Source organism: Pieris brassicae, chromosome 8, assembly GCF_905147105.1.
Source record: "Pieris brassicae chromosome 8, ilPieBrab1.1, whole genome shotgun sequence".
NCBI classification, from domain to species: Eukaryota; Metazoa; Arthropoda; class Insecta; order Lepidoptera; family Pieridae; genus Pieris; species Pieris brassicae.
The window spans coordinates 14,477,917-14,496,898 of NC_059672.1; the positions used below are offsets into that span (position 1 = coordinate 14,477,917).

Here is an 18,982-nt window from a genome sequence, read left to right on the forward strand (position 1 = left end):
ATATGTTCCTTATTTAAATACCCATGAAACATACAATATTTAATAAAATTGCTAGTAAAAACACAATATAAATTCCTCGATAATAAAAAAAACAGGAAGTCACCTCTAACTTTTTTCTAATTTCGTTTTTTTTCAATTAATTGAATTTCAGCAGATTAGTTTGGCCGAGAGCTATTATTTTGTGTTGCATAACCGTTCAAAATGCTTTCGAGTTCTAAGTATGCACGACCGTTTTGCGCCGCGGTGATTGCGTTTGTCACTAAAGCAGGCGGAAGGAGACGTGCGAGAGAAATCATAAACTTCGATAGATTTAGGCCCGCTCTTAAGGTAGATACAAATAAATTAACATATTTATATTATTGCGTAATTTTGGTTACTAACGTAAGCCGCAAAAAACGTTGCGAAAAATTGATAGTGATATTTTATCGGGCATTTATAGTGACGTGAAGTGATTAGCACTGTGACACACGCTAATAACATTTCTCAGCCACACTTTCATATACACTACACACACACATTCACATACGCATACGGCTAAGGTCTTCCACGATTTGTTTAGAATTATATTTAACATTGAGACAACTGTTTCTTAAAAAATATTTTTCTATATCACTAATATTACTTTTTTACCACCATGTACATGTACAGCTGTAATAGTCACCCACAACACAGGCTCCCTAGTGACCCCGCACTTCTCAGCTGCGCTAGATCAATTTTGGCACAACCATATTTTGTTATAAATTATGAATTACATTGTTTTATGCTCAGAGCATTTTATTAACATGACAGTGGTACTTTAGGATGGTATTTTTAGTTTAGAATGAATGAATAGAAATTGAAAATGTTAAAACATTTTTTCGAACTTGACCACTTTTGACAATTCAGAGCATTGTGTTCTAAATAAAAGAAGTATATTAAATTTCATCAGGCGTTACAAACGGAACGGAAACAGCTGATACTAAGTTGAAGTGTCGACTTATGTCAATAATAGTTAACTTTTATAATTATTAATAAATAGAAGAAATTAATGCGAGAGGTACCGAAATGACACGGAAATGTTGCAAACATATTCCATGTTTCACTTATTGTTCAGTGCCATCTTCTTTCGAAGGTTGGCGTTCATCATGGCTATTTTAATATGGGGTACCACTTTTCTGAACAGTGACGTGCGTCCGCGACCAGGACCATACTTAGTTCGATCCACAACTTTGCCTTGAATTATGTGTTAAATGATCTCGTATACTTTGGTGTTACGTACCTACTTATTTCACTACTTTTAATAGTTAATTTGTTTGTTAGGTATCAAGGACGACTGCATCACGACGGCTAATTTATAATGAGACTTGCCATATACACTGGAGATTTATGTGTGTGCAATCTATATTCCACAACTTTCATACAACGAAAGTTATTTCCGAAGTTTATTGCTATAATTATAACTTCTCTTAGAGAAATTAAATTATTATTGATGTTAATTTTCTACTGTACTAATACAAATATCACAGTATATCTCTGATAAAAATATATATATATTATCACGTCTTATTGATACATATATTTTTATAGATGTTTTTTTTATTACTTGGTCAATAAGGAAATGCTAAAGATAATCTCGTACATTTTGTAATTTTAAATGCTAAACAAAAATACAAAAATATTAAGTATTGAACAAAATAAAACATTTAGATTTATCTCGATTTTATATTTAGAAACGAGTTTATTTTCCGGATAAGAATCCTGTCAGAATATACATCATATAGTTTCGACTAGTAGTGACAAGTGTCGTGAATTTTTTAATAAAATTTATTAAACAAAAGGTAATTATATACCTTTAATATATATAATCTATTAAACGTTTAAGAAAAATATGTCAACTATTTACAATTACGTATTTCTTCAAGTGTGTGTGCAAAACACACCAAAAATTCCGTACCAAAATATGTCAATACAAATCTCACTTATTAAATTAAAATACGCGAATCTTTAAAATTTTCACAATAAATGTAAACCTGAATTTTAAAAAATATCTTTGTAGTTATAAATAATACGCCCTTCCCACATACCAATATATTATTATTATTAAGGAAACTACTTGCAGTATATGCAAAGCATTCAACCTGGAAGCACTATGGAGTTCATACCGAAGGATAGAATATTGGAACTACATCCAGACACCTTATACCAGGTAAGTTATATTACTAATGAGTTTTTTTTTACATTATTAAAATAAGAAATAAAAATCTAATTAATTAAAGTTTTATTAAGAGATCTCATTCGTTTGTAAGTTGTACATTAATGTAAAAATAGGATTGGAATATTCGGATGTTAGCCTATTCCAGACGAAGTGGTACCATAGTTTTGTTTGGTTTACATTAACTTTGACAACTTATATTTTTCAGGTGCGCAAAGAAATCAACTTGGAGAAACCGGGTGAAATGAAACGTGCTGTGAATATATTAAAAGAATGGATAAAACAACAGCCACATTTTATAAAAAAAGATTTTCGTAAGTACAATTGTGACCTTTTTTGGTATAATTATTTAATTCGGCGACTTTAAATAATTTATTTTAACTTTCATTAGTTAATTTATTGTTCCTTTTTGTTAAGGTGTGTGTATAGTAAAGTCCAGTGTCAATCAAAATAAATAAGTTTCATTATAGTAATGGGGAAGTTTTAGCCTAGTGGCTAGGCGCTGAACCCTGGATATCGTGAGGTAGGCGTCTCGGGTGTGCATAAAATAACTTTTCGATCGGTGAATGAAAACATCGCAAAGAATCCAACCCATCTAAGTCCTAAAAATCGTTTAAACCATTAGGGTGCCTGATGTCGTACTGATAGGGTTGTACAGATAATAATAATACTTACATATACGCCAGAGCTTTAATTACCTTTTAATCAGACATTCCTTAAAAAAACTATAACATTCTATAATATCATATGTATTTTAAAATTACACATTCCTTAATAATGTTAAAAGTTTATTTATAGCCTAACGAGAAATCGATTATATATATTATTTTTTAATCCTTTGTATAATATGATAAGATTTGCCGAAAAAAGAAATGTAATTCATAATAATTATCGTGATCTATAGTTATTATTTATCTATTTATTAAGTACAGTATCTTGATATATTTGTCTATTAAGAGATGATTGATTCCTTTTGGGTATTAAGAACTGATTTGATCGATTGTTCTATGATTACATTATAGTCGCTTCACCTATTAAAAAATTAAAAGCAAAATATAACTGGCGGTACAATCTTTGGTCTGATACCCGCAAAATACTAAAACGTGGACTTTTTAATCAGATTATTTTTGCATAATGTGGAAAAACAGCCTTCAAAACCCCTTCTGTAGCATAGTTGTGCGTAATTGACCATAATTTCTACGGCAAAGAAGATCTTATTGTAGTTTTGTCTGGTAGTTTGATTTTGCTTTGGGTCAGTAATTGATTATTTTTGTGGTTAATACCCGCGGCCCTAGCAACTGGTTACGCTTCTCTTGTCCAAGATATAAAATTATATAAAAATAAAAGATTTTAATGATAAAATAAATATGTTGGGTATAGCAACGTAAATCAATTTATTTTACAATATAACGTAATTAGTATAGATAGTATACTGACATTTCGATAGATTAAAATATTATCAGATAAAATAGTTAGAAGTATTCATAAGTAGACGAAAGTGTAGAATGCTGTTTAAAATAGACGAGACGAACGAGAAAGAAAGTCTCCGACTGTTTTTTTTGACAGACTTAAAAAGAGCCAAGGGAGTGGTCATAAATTCAATGTGTTTTTTTATTGCAACCACCATTTTCATGACATGGAATAAATCATAATAATACATCTGGCCCGGGTGTGACGTGTGACGTAAACGATATGACGTGATTAGTCATTTTATTGATGCAGCCTACGGGCTAGTTTAACCAGAAGGTCTTAAATACGCTCCTACTATTCAGTTTAACGTGTTAAAATTGCTATTGGACTTGCCGAGGTTCTGCAGTACGTCAGGTGTGTTTTCCGACACCTAAACTGATGGTTTTAATGCCATAATCAGGAAAAGGGTGGCCATGATGCAACGTGGTATATAACTAATGGTATCCTTAATGTGTTGATGACAAAGAACACGCATATCTTATAACGTTGGTATGCGGTACATGCCCAACTATAGGGATAGTTTTTTTTTCCTTTTTTTTAAATAATACCAAATTGTCGCTAACTCACTAAACGTTGATATAATTAAATAAATATCATCTTTACATATATAAATCTTCTGTGCGTGTGTTTGTAGTAAAACTCTTATTAAACGGCTGGACCGATAGTTATAATATATAACGATTATGTCATGACAAAACATGACAGAACAACAAAAACGTCTACATAATTTATGGGAAATGAAATCAATCTATCGGTCCTCTCACAGTAATATGATCTTCGGATACACAAAGGGCGCAGAATACAATTAACTCGTCGATCAATAAATTAATCGGCTACAGAAATGTTTTTACAGAAGTACCAAATGTTGAGTATGTTTGATATAACCTGAATACGCTTTGTATTAATTATGAATAATTTCATTTCAAACTCGACAATAGCCTTTAAATGTCACCGATAGCAGTACCTTAAAAGTATATCGGCTCTAAATGGATATGGGATATATATTATATATACTAGCACGTTTGTTAAATGGCTATTTATTATATATAAAAAAAATGTATGGCATCAGTATATCGAGAAATTACTCCTAAAAACCAGCAAAATTTACATATTTGTTTTATTACTATAGTAAAATAATTTCTAATAACATTCTCGATTTTACTATTTACACTTTGATATCCATTAAATTACTAATTAACTTTGCAGCTGCTCTCTAACAAAGAATTTATCTATATATACATAATTAGCTAAGTTAAGAGTGTTATCAGGACGACACAAATAATTTATTTACTATTATCATCATTATAATTCTCGTCCAGGTCAGCAGAGCTCCAATCGGGTTATATGTCTGGAGTAGGGGAGCCGACGATGCTAAATGGGGATTTACTCGAGCGTCATACATACTTATTGGGTTGCGAAGCTTAGATAATTATAAGAGAAAAATGTTATGTAATGTATACCTTTTCATCGGTGGGAGGACCGGCTATAGACTTTCAAAAATGTTAAAAACAACTGTGCCATGGACATACTCGAGCGCGTCAGATATTAATAGTATCCATGTTCTTCGTATTTTTAATAATGTACGTATGTTAATCTGATTGTTTGCGTAGTCGTACGTAAGGGTTAAAAATTAAAAAAATATATATATCGAGCGCGTCAGATTTTCTAAGGGGGTGTTAAGTGAATCTAAACAAAATCTAATCTAATAATCTGACGATTTGGATGTGACGCAAACTCACTCGTGACTAGAATGTGCAAAAAATATCGCCATTTTGACATACTCAAGCGCGTCAGTTTAGTACAGTAAAATATCTGTTAATAACTATAATCAAATATTTAGTTTCATTGTTGAAATACAGTTACAAAATTAATTTAGTAAAATATATTAAATTGTTATCACAGATAATTTTTTCCTCTTTGAGTAGGGCTTTAAGATCCTTAAAAGGATGTCGAAAATTTACAAAAGTCGACGACGATTTAATAGGGCTTAATACTTAAATGTATACATAAAAATTATTATTAAAACTCAATTAGAAATGTCCTATTCCCAATTTCAATGACTAAATACACCACTAAATGAATATGTACGAAATGAATTCCTTTCAAATAATATTCCACAGTGTTGTTAAAATTGTTTTATGTACGATATACTCTATTTGTAATCATTGTATTCAATTTGTCCTAAGATAAAAAAAGCCTTTGGGCTTTAAGTTATCCAGATTAAATAATAAAAGAAAAAATGAAGAGATCTTTTTTATTTTTAGCTGATTTTTACCTAGAAACATCAATAGTTGGCACAAAGGGGTCGGTCGAAAGAGCAAAGAAACAATTCGACAAAGTCTGTACGATGAAGACTCTAATGCCACAATTTTTTGATACTTATGATGTGAGAAAAGAACTCGCAATTGACCTAAGAAAATCCATGTAAGTATTTATTCAAGTTTCAGTTATTTTGATGCAAATATTTATGTCTTAATTTTTTGAAGTAAATATATTTGACGTTACCATTTAAAGTTCCAACAAAACTTTAATATCAGACAAGCGTATTAATTGTTTGTGATTAGTGATAAAAACAAAATACAATTAATTTATTCCAAGTAGAGCTTCTACATCTACATAAAAATCGAATCATTAATTGCAATTTTACCTATTAAAAATGCCGCCAAACGAACAAAGCGCGATAAGAGAGAAAGAGGTTTCACTAGTCCTAGACTAAAAAAACGCGCGATATTGTAAAAAAAACAGATATCGCAATTTTTTAAAATTATGTTATTCTATTTATGTTTCTTAAGGTAAGATTCAGAAAATAAACTCAACACTCACTTATTTGTATTCAGAGACGGTCAAAGTCTAACATTTTTAGGGCTTAGTCTAGTCCAATTGATAGGAATCGGCTACAAGAACAAGGCTAGATGTCACGCCACCTAAGAAATATTCTCTAGTTTTAATGATGCATTGAATACATTATTACATTTCTGGTTTCACAGATTAAAAAAAAGTTTTTTTTTATGGCCTGGTAAAGTTTTTTCTCTGTAATATTACCAATAACAATAGAAACCAGACTAATGGAAGTTTGACAAGAACATGTTTTGAATACATACTATATACTGTAAACTTGACTTGACCGCGATTTTTAACGTTTTACAAAATTGTCTACTGCCAAATGTCAGCCTTAGAGTTCATACTTACGTTACGATAACATATAAAAAAATATTGCATATTTTGCGGTAATTGATAGTTAACAGTTATGACGTGTAATTAATGTTTTAAGACTTAAGAGAGTGAGTGATTGTTAATAGTTTTCTAAAGTAAATTGAATACATTATTAAATTAAACAAGGTGAAGGTAGGATTTTTTAAACATAAATGTCAGGTTTAGACATAATATGGGAGAGAAGAGATGAGAACTATTAAAATAATTGATGCTTAGCTTATATTAGAGCCTGCATGAGTAATATTCTCACATCAAAGCAAGTAAATTTACATTATTAATAAACTACTTCTAACCTAGTACTCATTATTTAATTACAAAGTTAATATCCATTCCGATTTTGTGATTTCAGATACTTGGCGATGTTACCAAAACTAACGAAAGAACACTACAGAGTAATTGTAACAAAGGTCGTTGATGTATTTGAAGATTCAAGCACTTATACTAAATATTTTAAGTTTTGTCTTCACGTAAGTAAAACCTCCTTGATATTGTCTTTTATTTCGAAGGAGGTTTACAGTTAGTGTATTTTGTGTTCAAGCATAGTTCTTCCGTCCGTGGACTGATCTACATGATCACGTTGTCTAATGGTTTGTAATTTCAGCGAATTGTTCGCGTAGAAAGAATTTTTAAAAAGATATATAGGTTTGATTATTTTAACTGAAGTTCCTCAAGCAAAAACTCACCGCATGATTTGTCGCTTATAAGTCTAATACCTACTATTAAGTGCGCTTTGTATTATTGATTGATTCATACAAATATGATATTTTGATGATGACTATCAGTGTATCATTGTAGTAAACCTTACGATTAAAAGCAGCTCAACGATTTTGTTTATGTCCTCAAAATTATGATTTAAATTTACACAGGTGAAGTGTAAGATTTATAATATATACAAAAACACGTTACAATTAATGTGACGCGTAACCGAAAAATGTGACGGTAAATTTTTGTACAACACCGATAAAGAAGTTTCACTTCAAATACAAATTTAGTATTTAAAAATCATGCACATATATAACTTGCAGGCCCTGGGTTCGACTCCAGATGAAATTATATCACCTGTTAGTGGCAGCACCAGTAGCGTTAGAAAATCATTTAGATAACAAAAATAATATTTTTTCAGATGGCCGAATATGCGAAAAGTCATGACTATGTGGGAAGTTTTAGAATGATAGCAGATCTAACAGACTGTAACCTCATGGATTGCATATCCAAGATCAATCTACTTGAAATACGACAAGTCATGTCAATATTTATGGTATGAATGATATTGATATTTTTCTACTAATATTATATTAAGTGTGTTCAATTCATGGTTAAGTAGAAGAAAACATCATGAGGATACAAGCATATCTTAATGTAAGATTCAGAGTCAAGACTTAAAAACAATATCCCATACGTTCTTGACAAACAAACGAAGTACTCGAAGAAAAACAGAACTGTGTTTGCTGGCCCATTGGGAAATTTCAGGAACTCAAAATATTATTCATTATACATCTTTTAGACTTATTTAAATTATATATATCGTCTATTGCATACTCTGTGGCACTTACTTTAACTAACCAGCAAGCCATTTAAGTCGCTAACCGCTATTGAACCTCAAAGTTTTCAATACCTAATTATTTCTATACATAGAGATAGTCTTAGTAATTAAGTACAGATTAGTAACATAGCAACATCGTTTATTCATAATTTAACGATTTTCTTCTATTACTTCTTAACATTAATTTTTATTCGTATTACAATCGCGATAGAAAATGATATATGCCAGCCAACATCTTCCAGCCGTGTAACAAATACACGGAACATTTGGATAATATATCCTGCGTACATTTTACATCAATCATACAATTTTAGGATGGATACGGTATGAAAATCAAAGGAATCCACTTCATATCACAAAGTAAAGCAATAGATGCCCTCCTCACAATTTTCAAACAGGTCTTGAAGCCAAAAATCGCAGCTCGGATGCACGTCCACAAAACACGCATTGAATTACATAAAATCATAGAGAAGGATGTGTTACCATCAGACTTTGGCGGGAACGAACGATCTATGAAGGAGCTATTTGGTAAATTTTTATTTCAAAGTTATTTTTTTAATGGCTGTAGTTTTTTTATTTCATTATTTTATGTACCAGCATTTCTATAAGTCCGTGCAATATGCGTCAGAATAATGCACCAGACTTATAAGTTCCATTAAGTTAATTTAAGTTGCAAGCGTAGAAGTAATTAACGTAATATACAAACAAGAACGTTACATGTCTCCGCTTGAACTGTGTAATAAATAAAATGTATATTGGAAATAAATACCCATTTTAAAGATGCAATCTTTAGTCTCAACTACGCATTAAACAATCGAGAAAGCCTAATATTAGATTTATTTTTACTTGTTTTGGTGCCTGAAGGCAAGCAAATTTATTCAAATAATTTCGCTATCGTAATAATACAGGGTATCGTTAGACTTTCTGTTTATTCAAGTGTTAATAAATACTGATCTTTGTTATTGCTATTGTTTTTTAATAAAATGCTTTTCAGATGAGTGGGTGGATATTCTTTCAACGGATGAACATAAAGAATACATTAAACATATAAACAGTGCTGGGACCGATGAATCCTTAAGATCGAAAGACAAATTTAATGAGGACTGCGCAGGATTGCCTGGAACTTTCAGATTATTAACTGTTGATTAACAAAACAGATAAAACTAAACTTATGAATAAATTTTTGTCACACTTTTATTTTATAACAATTTCAATTTTAAATAAAAAAAAATATCCAATATTCCAATCCACGACGCAATAGCTAATTTCGTCCTTATCACTCACTTTTTAATGAAAATGGACAACAAATTCCTTTTTAAAGTAAATAGAATTATAATGAGTAAAATCGCCTCGGCAGCAATGAATATTTTTGTATATGTTAAAAACAAAAGAATTAATTTTTATAAACCAGTTCGTAACCAAATAAACCTGTTATGTATGTAAGGATTGACCGCCGTCGCCTAAGCTTGAGGAAACTCCTTTGTATAAATATAATAGATTTGGACAATTTGATTCTATAGTATTAATTAATTAAAATCAGAACGGTAAAGTGTTAGCGAGCGCTAGAAATTGTGTAAAATATTTTTTCCTGTGATTTACGGAATTAGGATTAACGTGTAGGTAAGTTTTTATTTTGATAATTAATTTATTACTTTACTTTTTTAACATTCTTGTTTATAAAAAATATTTTGTAAATGTTAAAATGTTTTATAAACGAATGTTTTTTCTTAAGTTTTTATTAAATCAAAGCTGCCTGTTTGCGATATATTACTTATATACTTTGAAAAACTTAATAAAATACATAGATACATTTATTGTTAATAAATATTCCTTTATTATAATGATAACATTCAACAAATTATCACTAAGCTATTTCTATTAAAATAGTTAATGATTTTTTATTATTATTTATTTAATATGAGTTAACGTCTGCCTTTGCTAAATTACCCTTTTTAATTTATATATCTCCTTAGTTGTTAGTTACTGCGCAACCAGAGCTGGTTCTTAAGATATGGAGAAATTACCAAAAAGTCCATTACTAGAATTTAATCACAGACAAGTTGATCTAGTACGAGAAACATTCAATTACGATGTAAAAAAATTAAATCAGGATCTTGACAACTTTGAAGATTGGATAAGAAAGCAGAATCATTTTGAAGTAAAGGAATTTGGTATGAAAATACCCAATTAAATTTAAAAACACAGGCATTACACGGTATTGGCTTTTCTCTTGATAACTTTTTCATATACCACCAGATGATCATCCCTCTGCGCCTTACAGACACTATCGATTTTAGATTTTATTACTATTCGCGACAGTTTTCTCACTATATATTCTCTTTCACTGCAAATAAAGTATTTATTTAACTATGATAAGGAAATATTTTTAAAAAATGACAAATTTTCGCCATAGCAAATAGAAAAAAAAATTTGTTGTATGTAAAGCCTATCGACGATAATTTTATGTTGTATGTAATAAGAAAACATTGATGAAAATTGCATACTTTTATGAACTGATTTGAACTAATATCATTTTGTACATTAAGAAGTTAGTTAAAAAATATATTTATTTCGATAATAAATAATGATAATAACTAGTCTGGCTATAAGTTCTTTTACATAAAAACTTTTCTTTTTTTCAACTTTTGAATTAGTTTTAAAATAATGAAATTTTGAGTTTTGAATGGTGAGAAATAAAAATTGCCGCTAGGACTCTGTCCCGTATTATAAAACACGACCTGAAGCTTGAAAAGCATAGAAATATTAGCATAACTTGCTCAAGTGGTCAAAAAAGTACGACGTGGTCATTATCCTGCGTCAGTGATGGTTTCATGGGACGTGTCTTATCTATGGCTCACAAAACTAAATTTTTGTGAAAAATTACTGAAAACTTTAGCCAAAGTGTATCAACATACAATCGTATAGATGTATTAAAAAACTTCTAAGCAATACACTTTTTAAAAATATACCTTGGACTTTCCAGCAGGACCTGGTCACAAGGCTCGAACATTTTTGTTTACAGAAATCTGGCTTAAAACCAATGTTCCAGACTTTATAGGAGCTAAAGCCTAGCCCTCATCTAGCCCAAACCTCAAGCCTTTAGACTTTATATTATGGTCATTTGTAGACAAATTTGTAGTAAATCGTAAATCCATAACTTCTTGGTCAAATAGATTAAAGGCCTGTAAAAAAGCCAAAGGCGGCCGTTTCGAATAGTATATTGTTTTATTTATGGCTTATACTTTAATAAATATGTAGCTATAAATTGTAATAATATTACTTACTTGTAACAGAACTTATGGCTGGGCTAGGTATTTGCACTTATAAATTTAAATATTTTAATTTATTAATTTAAGTAACAATTTGTTATTAACAACTTAAGATAAATGCGTTACAAGCCAAACGCTTAAGCCGATCGTGCCTCTCTATCGTACGTCACGTTCCGCGCTCTCGATCTCACGCTTGGCTCAGGTGGAACGTGACAATGAGTCATGCAGCACGAGTTCGAGCGTGCTAACAGCGTTCATCGATTTATAAAACGTTATCAGGTTCAAAAATTGTATTAAGTAATGAAGGTCTACAGTTCGATACTTTTATAAACAGGTATGTACAGGAATTCAGTTTGTAATAAGACTAATTATAATTTATGGAATTATTACGGCTATTAATTGACGTACAGTTGTCACAATTTACTAATGGGTATTTGAATTTATCTAAAATAACAAATCTAGTTCTTCTCAATACAAACAAACTCCAAAAATGTTATATGAACGAATATTATCTATCAAAACTTGTTTTCGTATATTCCTAACATGGTTTCTAACCTGTTTAATATGTCATCAATGTGGATGTAAAAAGTCAAGCTATTTCCTTGATAAAAGCAGAATAAGTTATAGGTGTTTATTATTTTAATCAAGGTTACTTGGGGCCATCCAACCTTCTCAAAATTACTTTATTTTTCTTGATATATTAAATGATAAAGTAATTGCTACCATACTATTGCTTTAGATTTCTTGCCACAAAACTGCTAATTTGAATAAATATACTCACGTGAAATTGTAAGACCTAGTTTTTGTATAATATGGTTTTCAAACGTTAGAAGTTATGCTCCTAACAAGCGTAACAAGACAAAAATCTTTTCAAAAATTTTATGCTACGTTTGTAGAGGATACGACACTAACAATAGAAAAAACTAAAATGTCGACTATATCTAACTTCAGGGTGTCGGTTTTTTATGACGGTGTGCGTGCGCAACGGAAAAATTTACTTCCATCATTTTTCCCTAACGCGCCAAAATAATTATCATCTAAATAATAACATCAAAAATTAAAACTGTATTAGTACCTTTTTTTGGTTTTTATTCCGGAAAAGTTAACAGTTTCTATGTGGTACTATGTTCCATATATATGATGCTAGTTAGCTAAACAGCTAAATTGTAAGTTTTAAAAAAGCAGGAAGATTATATGACGTAGCGTTCTTCTTTTCTTTTTCTTGAAACATTTCTTTTAAAACAAAACTTAACGACTCCAAACTCAAAAACATTTCATACTGTCCCAAATAGCGGTTTTCGGCTTATACGATAAAAACTATTTTTATTTAGTTTAAAATTTATTTATTGCTAGGTATTTTATTAACTGGTAGACAATAGACAAGTAACCGAACTTAAATATTCCTAACTACTTATATATTCTAGTCTAGCATCAAATTGATATGATTCCAGATCGAGATTACCTTGAACGATTTCTAATAGCAAGCAAAGGATCCGTGGAGATTGCTAAAAAACGGTTTGATAAATTGTGCACATTACGGACCCTGATGCCGGAGTTCTTAAGAAACTTTGACGTGAATGATGAGTTCTCTCGTGTTGTGAAATGGAAGTTTGTATCTTTTGTCTCTAAGCTATAAAAATGTTATAGGTGGACTAAGGTTTCGTCAAAAACTAAGTTAATTAGCAACAACTAAATTATTTAGTAATAGTAGTTCGAATGCAATGAACAGATGAAATGTATTGCCTGGCCAATAGTTTGGTAGTCTCCTGAAATTGTTACGCAAAAATGCCTACCACATGATCCAATGCACTTTCGGTACCTCTGAATAAGAAAGTATTAATTTCAGTTACTATTGCGTACTACCAAAGCCGACAAATGATAACTATCGAGTTATAGCAACTACAGCACATAATCCAGATGCCCCTGACATAGATACGCTTGAACTGTACAGATTTGTCATATCGGTATGTTATCTGGTCTCCATATAAGCTTCTCCTCATAGTATTCAAATATAGGAATAAAAATATTATGCATATTACTTTTTAAATTAACGAATTGCAGTATATTAGGACAATACGAACAAATATATAAATTACAATTTCCATAAAACGAACGTGGTTTAAGTAATTTGATAACATGGTTGATGGTGATAAAAGATTGTTGCAACGAACATTAGATTATTTTTAACAGTTAAGTAGAATTATAAGTTAGGTTACGATTTGACGAGTATTATATTTAAACATTTTAGAAGCAGTATGAAAAAGCATTCCTACAACCCTAAAGACTAATTTACTCAATAAAAAGTTTACCCGTCGGCCTTAGTAAAAACGAAAATATCCTTTACAGGACTAAAATCTACACGTTTTCGATTATTTAGTGCTGGAATCAGTTCATACAGTTCATAATTTGCTATTAAATTCTGTATAGTCTTTTCAGTTTACAAAATTATTTTTCAGCTGATGGAATATGTGCTTAAATATGACTACAGCGCTGGCTTTGAAGTGATCTTCGATACAAGAATGTATACGTTTGGTTTAGTATCCAAATTCAATCCAATCATAATGAAGAAATGTGTCACAATATTCCTGGTAAGCTTTCATACATAATCCCGCTTCCGGGCGAATGGTACAGACACATTTCTGTGTTTATTTCATAATTTATTTACATTTAAAGTAAAACAATAGACGATCGACGTTCTGTGATTCCTGATACAATTATTGTTTCGCCAGGAACGCAGGATTTTTAAAAACAATATGTAAGTTATAAGCGAAACCATTAAAGTACGTGTGATACTCGTATAACTTTTGTTGCTTATTTACATATTTACAATAAAGATACATGAAATATCTATAGAGGCTTATTTTGATTAAGAGGTTAAATCTACACACTAAGCAAATACATTGCCACTCTAAACTTGCGACACTTTCTGCTTGTTGCAGGAAGCATTTGGCTGTAGACTAAAACGTGTACATGTCGTAAGTGGTTCGAAGCTGTGCGATATTGTCTTATCCATTCTCAAGTCAGTCCTATCAGAGAAGGTAGTAAAACGTATTGTTGTGCACGATACCGTGGAAACTTTGCAAAATTACATTTCTAAAGACATTTTACCCGTTGACCTTGGTGGCACTGCGAAATGTATGAAGGATATTTGTGGTAAGTAGTATTATAAAATATTATTTATCTGTATCACCTCCACGTCCGTCGTTCCTCAATTGATCGTAAGGTAGTTTTTGCCGCGCACCACTGCTATGTGAAACCAGCTGCCCGCTGAAGTATTTCCAAACCAATTCGACTTAGGGTCCTTTAAGAATAGAGCGTACTAATTCTTGAAAGGCCGGCAACGCACTCGCGAGCCTTCTGGCAATGTGAGTGTCCACGGGTGGCAGTATCACTTAACAGCAGGTGAGTCTTCTGCCCATTTGCCTCCTATTACATTCCATTAAAAAAATGGAAAGTGTAAATATCTATGTCCTTCAAGATCGCCTTATTGTATACTACGCCAACAAACATTTTGGCAACTTGATCCAGTTCCCTATAGCGACACTTATATTTCTTACTAAAATGCTAATCATGTACCGTATTTAAAACCTACAGATAGACGTGTTTATTAAACAGCATTTCCAACTTAGTATACATTTGAATCAGACCCATATCGAGGAACAAGTTTGAGATACTGTTTTCGATGAGTCAGCTCCCTAGAGCGCTGTCGAGTGTCATCTATGTAAGTTGGATTTGTAAGCTCTGCGCCGGAGGGCAATACGTGCTACTTGCAAGTTGAGCTTCGATTGACACCTAACCATATCTAGCGCTTTAAACAAATTTTAAAAGTATTTCGTAAGCTTTTCGCTATCTACGAATTTTTTAAACCGATACGAAAGGTAGATTGTTATAAAATGAAGTCATTCTTTAAGACATTAAAAAAGTTAGAAGAAGAATGCGCAAACGCTTTTCATTGAAAGGAAATATGTTGTAAGTAATTTTATTTTCAATACTGAACACGAATTTCTTTAAAAAAGTTCATTTAATCGTGTTAATTTGTATAAAATAATCAGGCTTGATGGTATAATTCAGCTCCATAAATTTTAACGTACTTACCAACAGCTAACTTAAATCATATATAACAAAAAAATAACAATTAAAATAAAAACATAGCCAAAGATGAAATACATAATTATGAAAGAAATATTTGGTGACTTCTTCAAATGACAAAAATATTATAATTGGCAGTGAATGCAGAGTTTTAAAAACAGAACTTTGTTAAAGTATCAACGGTTCTTTGTTATTACGTAACGATATTTTTTCCACATTGCGTTTATATCATCAAATTCTCGACGTTAGAAGTTCGGTTTATATACCAGGGTTTTCATAGGTGTAGGATCTACGAACGAGTTAGGGTTGTTCCATAACACAATTTATAATATTAGTAAAGATCTCTTTCAAGTAAATAGGGATTTAGCTATAACTTCTAAACCTCGCTTAGATCAAAAACCGTTTAATATTAAAATGCCTCCTAATGTGCAGACGTCACAAAGCACACACTTACGCAAACTCAATGACAACACAAGACAGACTTGCCTATGAATACTCGTATGTTAACAGAAAAACCTTTATAATATTTCACAATTTCAGAGGCAGCCTTAGAAGAGATGCGCAAGGAGGAGCATGTAGCTCGTTTGAAATTCATGGAAACCGCAGGAACTGACGAATCTAAAAGGCTTAATCAGACCTTCAACGAGGAATATTTAGGAATGCCTGGCTCATTCAAATCATTGTGTGTAGATTAGTTACGGACTTTATATTAAATTAGGAGCGATAGTTTCTTTTGAAATTGGAATTCAAAAGAAATTAACTGTATGTAAAAAAATGCTTTTTTTGTTTGATTTTTGGTACTGAGTACAACATACATATACAACATATAGTAGATGTCCGTGTCTTATTATTTTAAATCGAATTCAAAAAAGCCGAAGGAGTCATAATTATTATATTGAAAAGCGAAAAAGGTTTTTCGTGGAATATTTAGAGGGAGAGCTTTTCAATAAAATCTTTATCACGGAGATTCTTAAACATTATTGAGAAAAAATTTTGATTTTGTAATTCTTAGTATTATTTAGAAGATATTATGCTGACCCACGACTCATAATCATACTTTAACTATTTTTTTTAAGAATTAAAAAAAATATAAATATTTATAATTAACAGTTTTTGTTTCATTATCATGTCAAGTGTAATGATTTATTATTCTTAATTTGTTAAGGAAATCTATTGTATGCGCCAGGTAATTGATTTTATAACTGCTTATAGTTTCCTGCAAGATTTAATTGCTTGAATAATTATAAATAATCTATGGAAGAATGAATCTAAATGTAAAGGAACATGAAAAAAATCATTTCGTATCGATTAGATGGTTGTGTGTGGTTGTGGGAACACACACACAAAAGCGCCCACATAGTCTCTACCATTTATTCAGTACACGTATTTATTTGTTTATAGCCATATAAGTTACGAAAGAGCTTGGTCACTAAGTAACTTGTACTAACTTTTGTACTCATTGTATATAAGTTTAGACAATATAGGTATATGTTACGATTGGGCTACGTCTTATAACACTTGTATTTTTTGTATACATATTTAAAATAACATTGTAAAACTTTTTTAATAAAAGATTCAGGTCATGTTCCCTTTCTGTCAACACAGCATCTCCACGTCACTTGGAAAAACTCTTAAATTTCATCTCTAAGATAAAATTATTTGCATGAATGAATAAAATAATTGTAATGCCCTTTGGGACATGAACAGTTAGTTATCAAGATATTTTAGTATAATAACTTCAAGCGAAAATCTGTAAATTACTGTATACGCTACGTTTGCACTCTGATATTTCATAACGCAATATTTTTAATTGTTATTACTGCTTATGTTTTTTATAAATTATGTTGTATACTCTATATGAAATTTCCTCATCAAAGGCCAGGAAGCAACGGAACTTGTTTTGATCCCAATATTTATAAATTACAACGATTTTCATAAATCCTTAAACAATATTACTCTTTATATACTTTGTAAAACTAAAAATATACGTAAAGATATTAATCTTTGAATAGTAGTAAATGTACATATATTTAATTTCGCATTTATTATTCAGAGACTTCGCTTTCTTAAAACAAAAACCTCTTCATATAAGATAAATACCGGCTTATAAACAGTCGAACGTTTAGGCGTGGCTCTTGTGAATTATTACCGACTCTTGTATCGGTCAGCCATTGTTCGGAAACCATTGATCACAGACAAACTTTATTTTATTACCCAAAACAAAAATAGTATGAGTTGCGCACGATACTTATTCGGTAACATTGTTATTACGAACTATGGGATAAAATTAATACCTTCAAGAATATATATGATATAAACTTAATATTAATTTGAAATCTGACCTTATTAATTATATTAATAAACAAAAATAACACATAATTTAAATTACGGGTAATGACAATAAAATAGCACCATTTACAATAATATCGCGTCTATTATTACGTACGTTACAAAACACGTTTACAGAGATTAACCTTAGTTCTGTTTCACCTCCACGGCACTTATAACCTTACCTTTGACGTGTCAAAACGTTTTAAAAAAATGTGTGCGTGTACTAGTGTACACGCGTAAGAAGTGACACTCCTTTAAGACCTTATTTTTCTAAAAATAATCTACTATATTCAACTTTACAGATTTTTTTTGAATAAAGTTGAATTACATAAAGTTTTTAAACAAAAGACTTTTATTATTATATACATGAATACAAATAATACAATTATTTCATTTTACCTTATCTACACATATATCTTACTACAAAGATTATTACAGAATTTCACTTATTGTAATCGAATTATTACTATCATTGATATCGTTATTATATATTTTTGTTATTAATTACTTCGAAGTCCCTACGAAAAAGATAACGCGGCGCGTAACGGAAAAATGTGACCCGTAACCGAAAAATGTGGCGGATTTTTTTTCCAACGCCGATAAAGAAGTTTCACTATAGTAGTATAGTAGAGCTTTGTGACCAAACAGATAGAGAACGTGATTTCTTAAAGATTTTGTGACAAAAACTTTTTCAAAGATTAAAGATTTAAGATAAGATTTTTTAAGTTAGTAAGATTTTTTAAGTAAATAAGATTTTTTAAGTTCAGGAAATCTGCAGAAATATCAGTAATTTAAGATACGTTATGAATACAGAGAGTTATAAAATGTGTTCCAGGACTAAATACTAATTAGAAACAAATAAAGATCGATAAAAAT

General features: G+C 30.6%; 2 protein-coding genes across 4 annotated transcripts; both read left to right on the top strand.

Moving 5' to 3' along the window:
- Positions 1 to 1,739: 1,739 nt before the first annotated feature.
- On the top strand, positions 1,740 to 9,614 carry LOC123713144 (alpha-tocopherol transfer protein-like). 2 transcript variants are annotated; one of them, XM_045666677.1, is made up of 8 exons: positions 1,740 to 1,817; positions 2,085 to 2,185; positions 2,400 to 2,505; positions 5,926 to 6,085; positions 7,224 to 7,341; positions 7,998 to 8,132; positions 8,732 to 8,945; positions 9,412 to 9,614. In XM_045666677.1, exons 2-8 carry the CDS (start codon positions 2,102 to 2,104, stop codon positions 9,564 to 9,566), a joined length of 972 nt encoding a protein of 323 aa, XP_045522633.1. In that variant the 5' UTR covers positions 1,740 to 1,817; positions 2,085 to 2,101; the 3' UTR covers positions 9,567 to 9,614. The 2 variants fall into 2 exon arrangements, with proteins under 2 accessions (XP_045522633.1, XP_045522632.1); XM_045666676.1 differs by having other exon boundaries at positions 1,745 to 1,817; positions 2,099 to 2,185.
- Positions 9,615 to 9,682: 68 nt separating this feature from the next.
- On the top strand, positions 9,683 to 17,784 carry LOC123713145 (alpha-tocopherol transfer protein-like). 2 transcript variants are annotated; one of them, XM_045666678.1, is made up of 7 exons: positions 9,683 to 10,037; positions 10,391 to 10,588; positions 13,138 to 13,294; positions 13,533 to 13,650; positions 14,143 to 14,274; positions 14,626 to 14,839; positions 16,316 to 17,784. In XM_045666678.1, exons 2-7 carry the CDS (start codon positions 10,429 to 10,431, stop codon positions 16,468 to 16,470), a joined length of 936 nt encoding a protein of 311 aa, XP_045522634.1. In that variant the 5' UTR covers positions 9,683 to 10,037; positions 10,391 to 10,428; the 3' UTR covers positions 16,471 to 17,784. The 2 variants fall into 2 exon arrangements, with proteins under 2 accessions (XP_045522634.1, XP_045522635.1); XM_045666679.1 differs by having other exon boundaries at positions 9,683 to 10,033.
- Positions 17,785 to 18,982: the final 1,198 nt, after the last annotated feature.

Coding starts and splice junctions, on each gene's coding strand:
- LOC123713144 (XM_045666677.1), top strand. CDS start 2,102: ATGCAAAGCATTCAACCTGGAAGCACTATGGAGTTCATACCGAAGGAT. Junction 6,086..7,223: donor ATTGACCTAAGAAAATCCAT/GTAAGTATTTAT, acceptor TTGTGATTTCAG/ATACTTGGCGATGTTACCAA. Junction 8,133..8,731: donor AAGTCATGTCAATATTTATG/GTATGAATGATA, acceptor ATACAATTTTAG/GATGGATACGGTATGAAAAT.
- LOC123713145 (XM_045666678.1), top strand. CDS start 10,429: ATGGAGAAATTACCAAAAAGTCCATTACTAGAATTTAATCACAGACAA. Junction 13,295..13,532: donor TCTCGTGTTGTGAAATGGAA/GTTTGTATCTTT, acceptor TATTAATTTCAG/TTACTATTGCGTACTACCAA. Junction 14,275..14,625: donor AATGTGTCACAATATTCCTG/GTAAGCTTTCAT, acceptor TGCTTGTTGCAG/GAAGCATTTGGCTGTAGACT.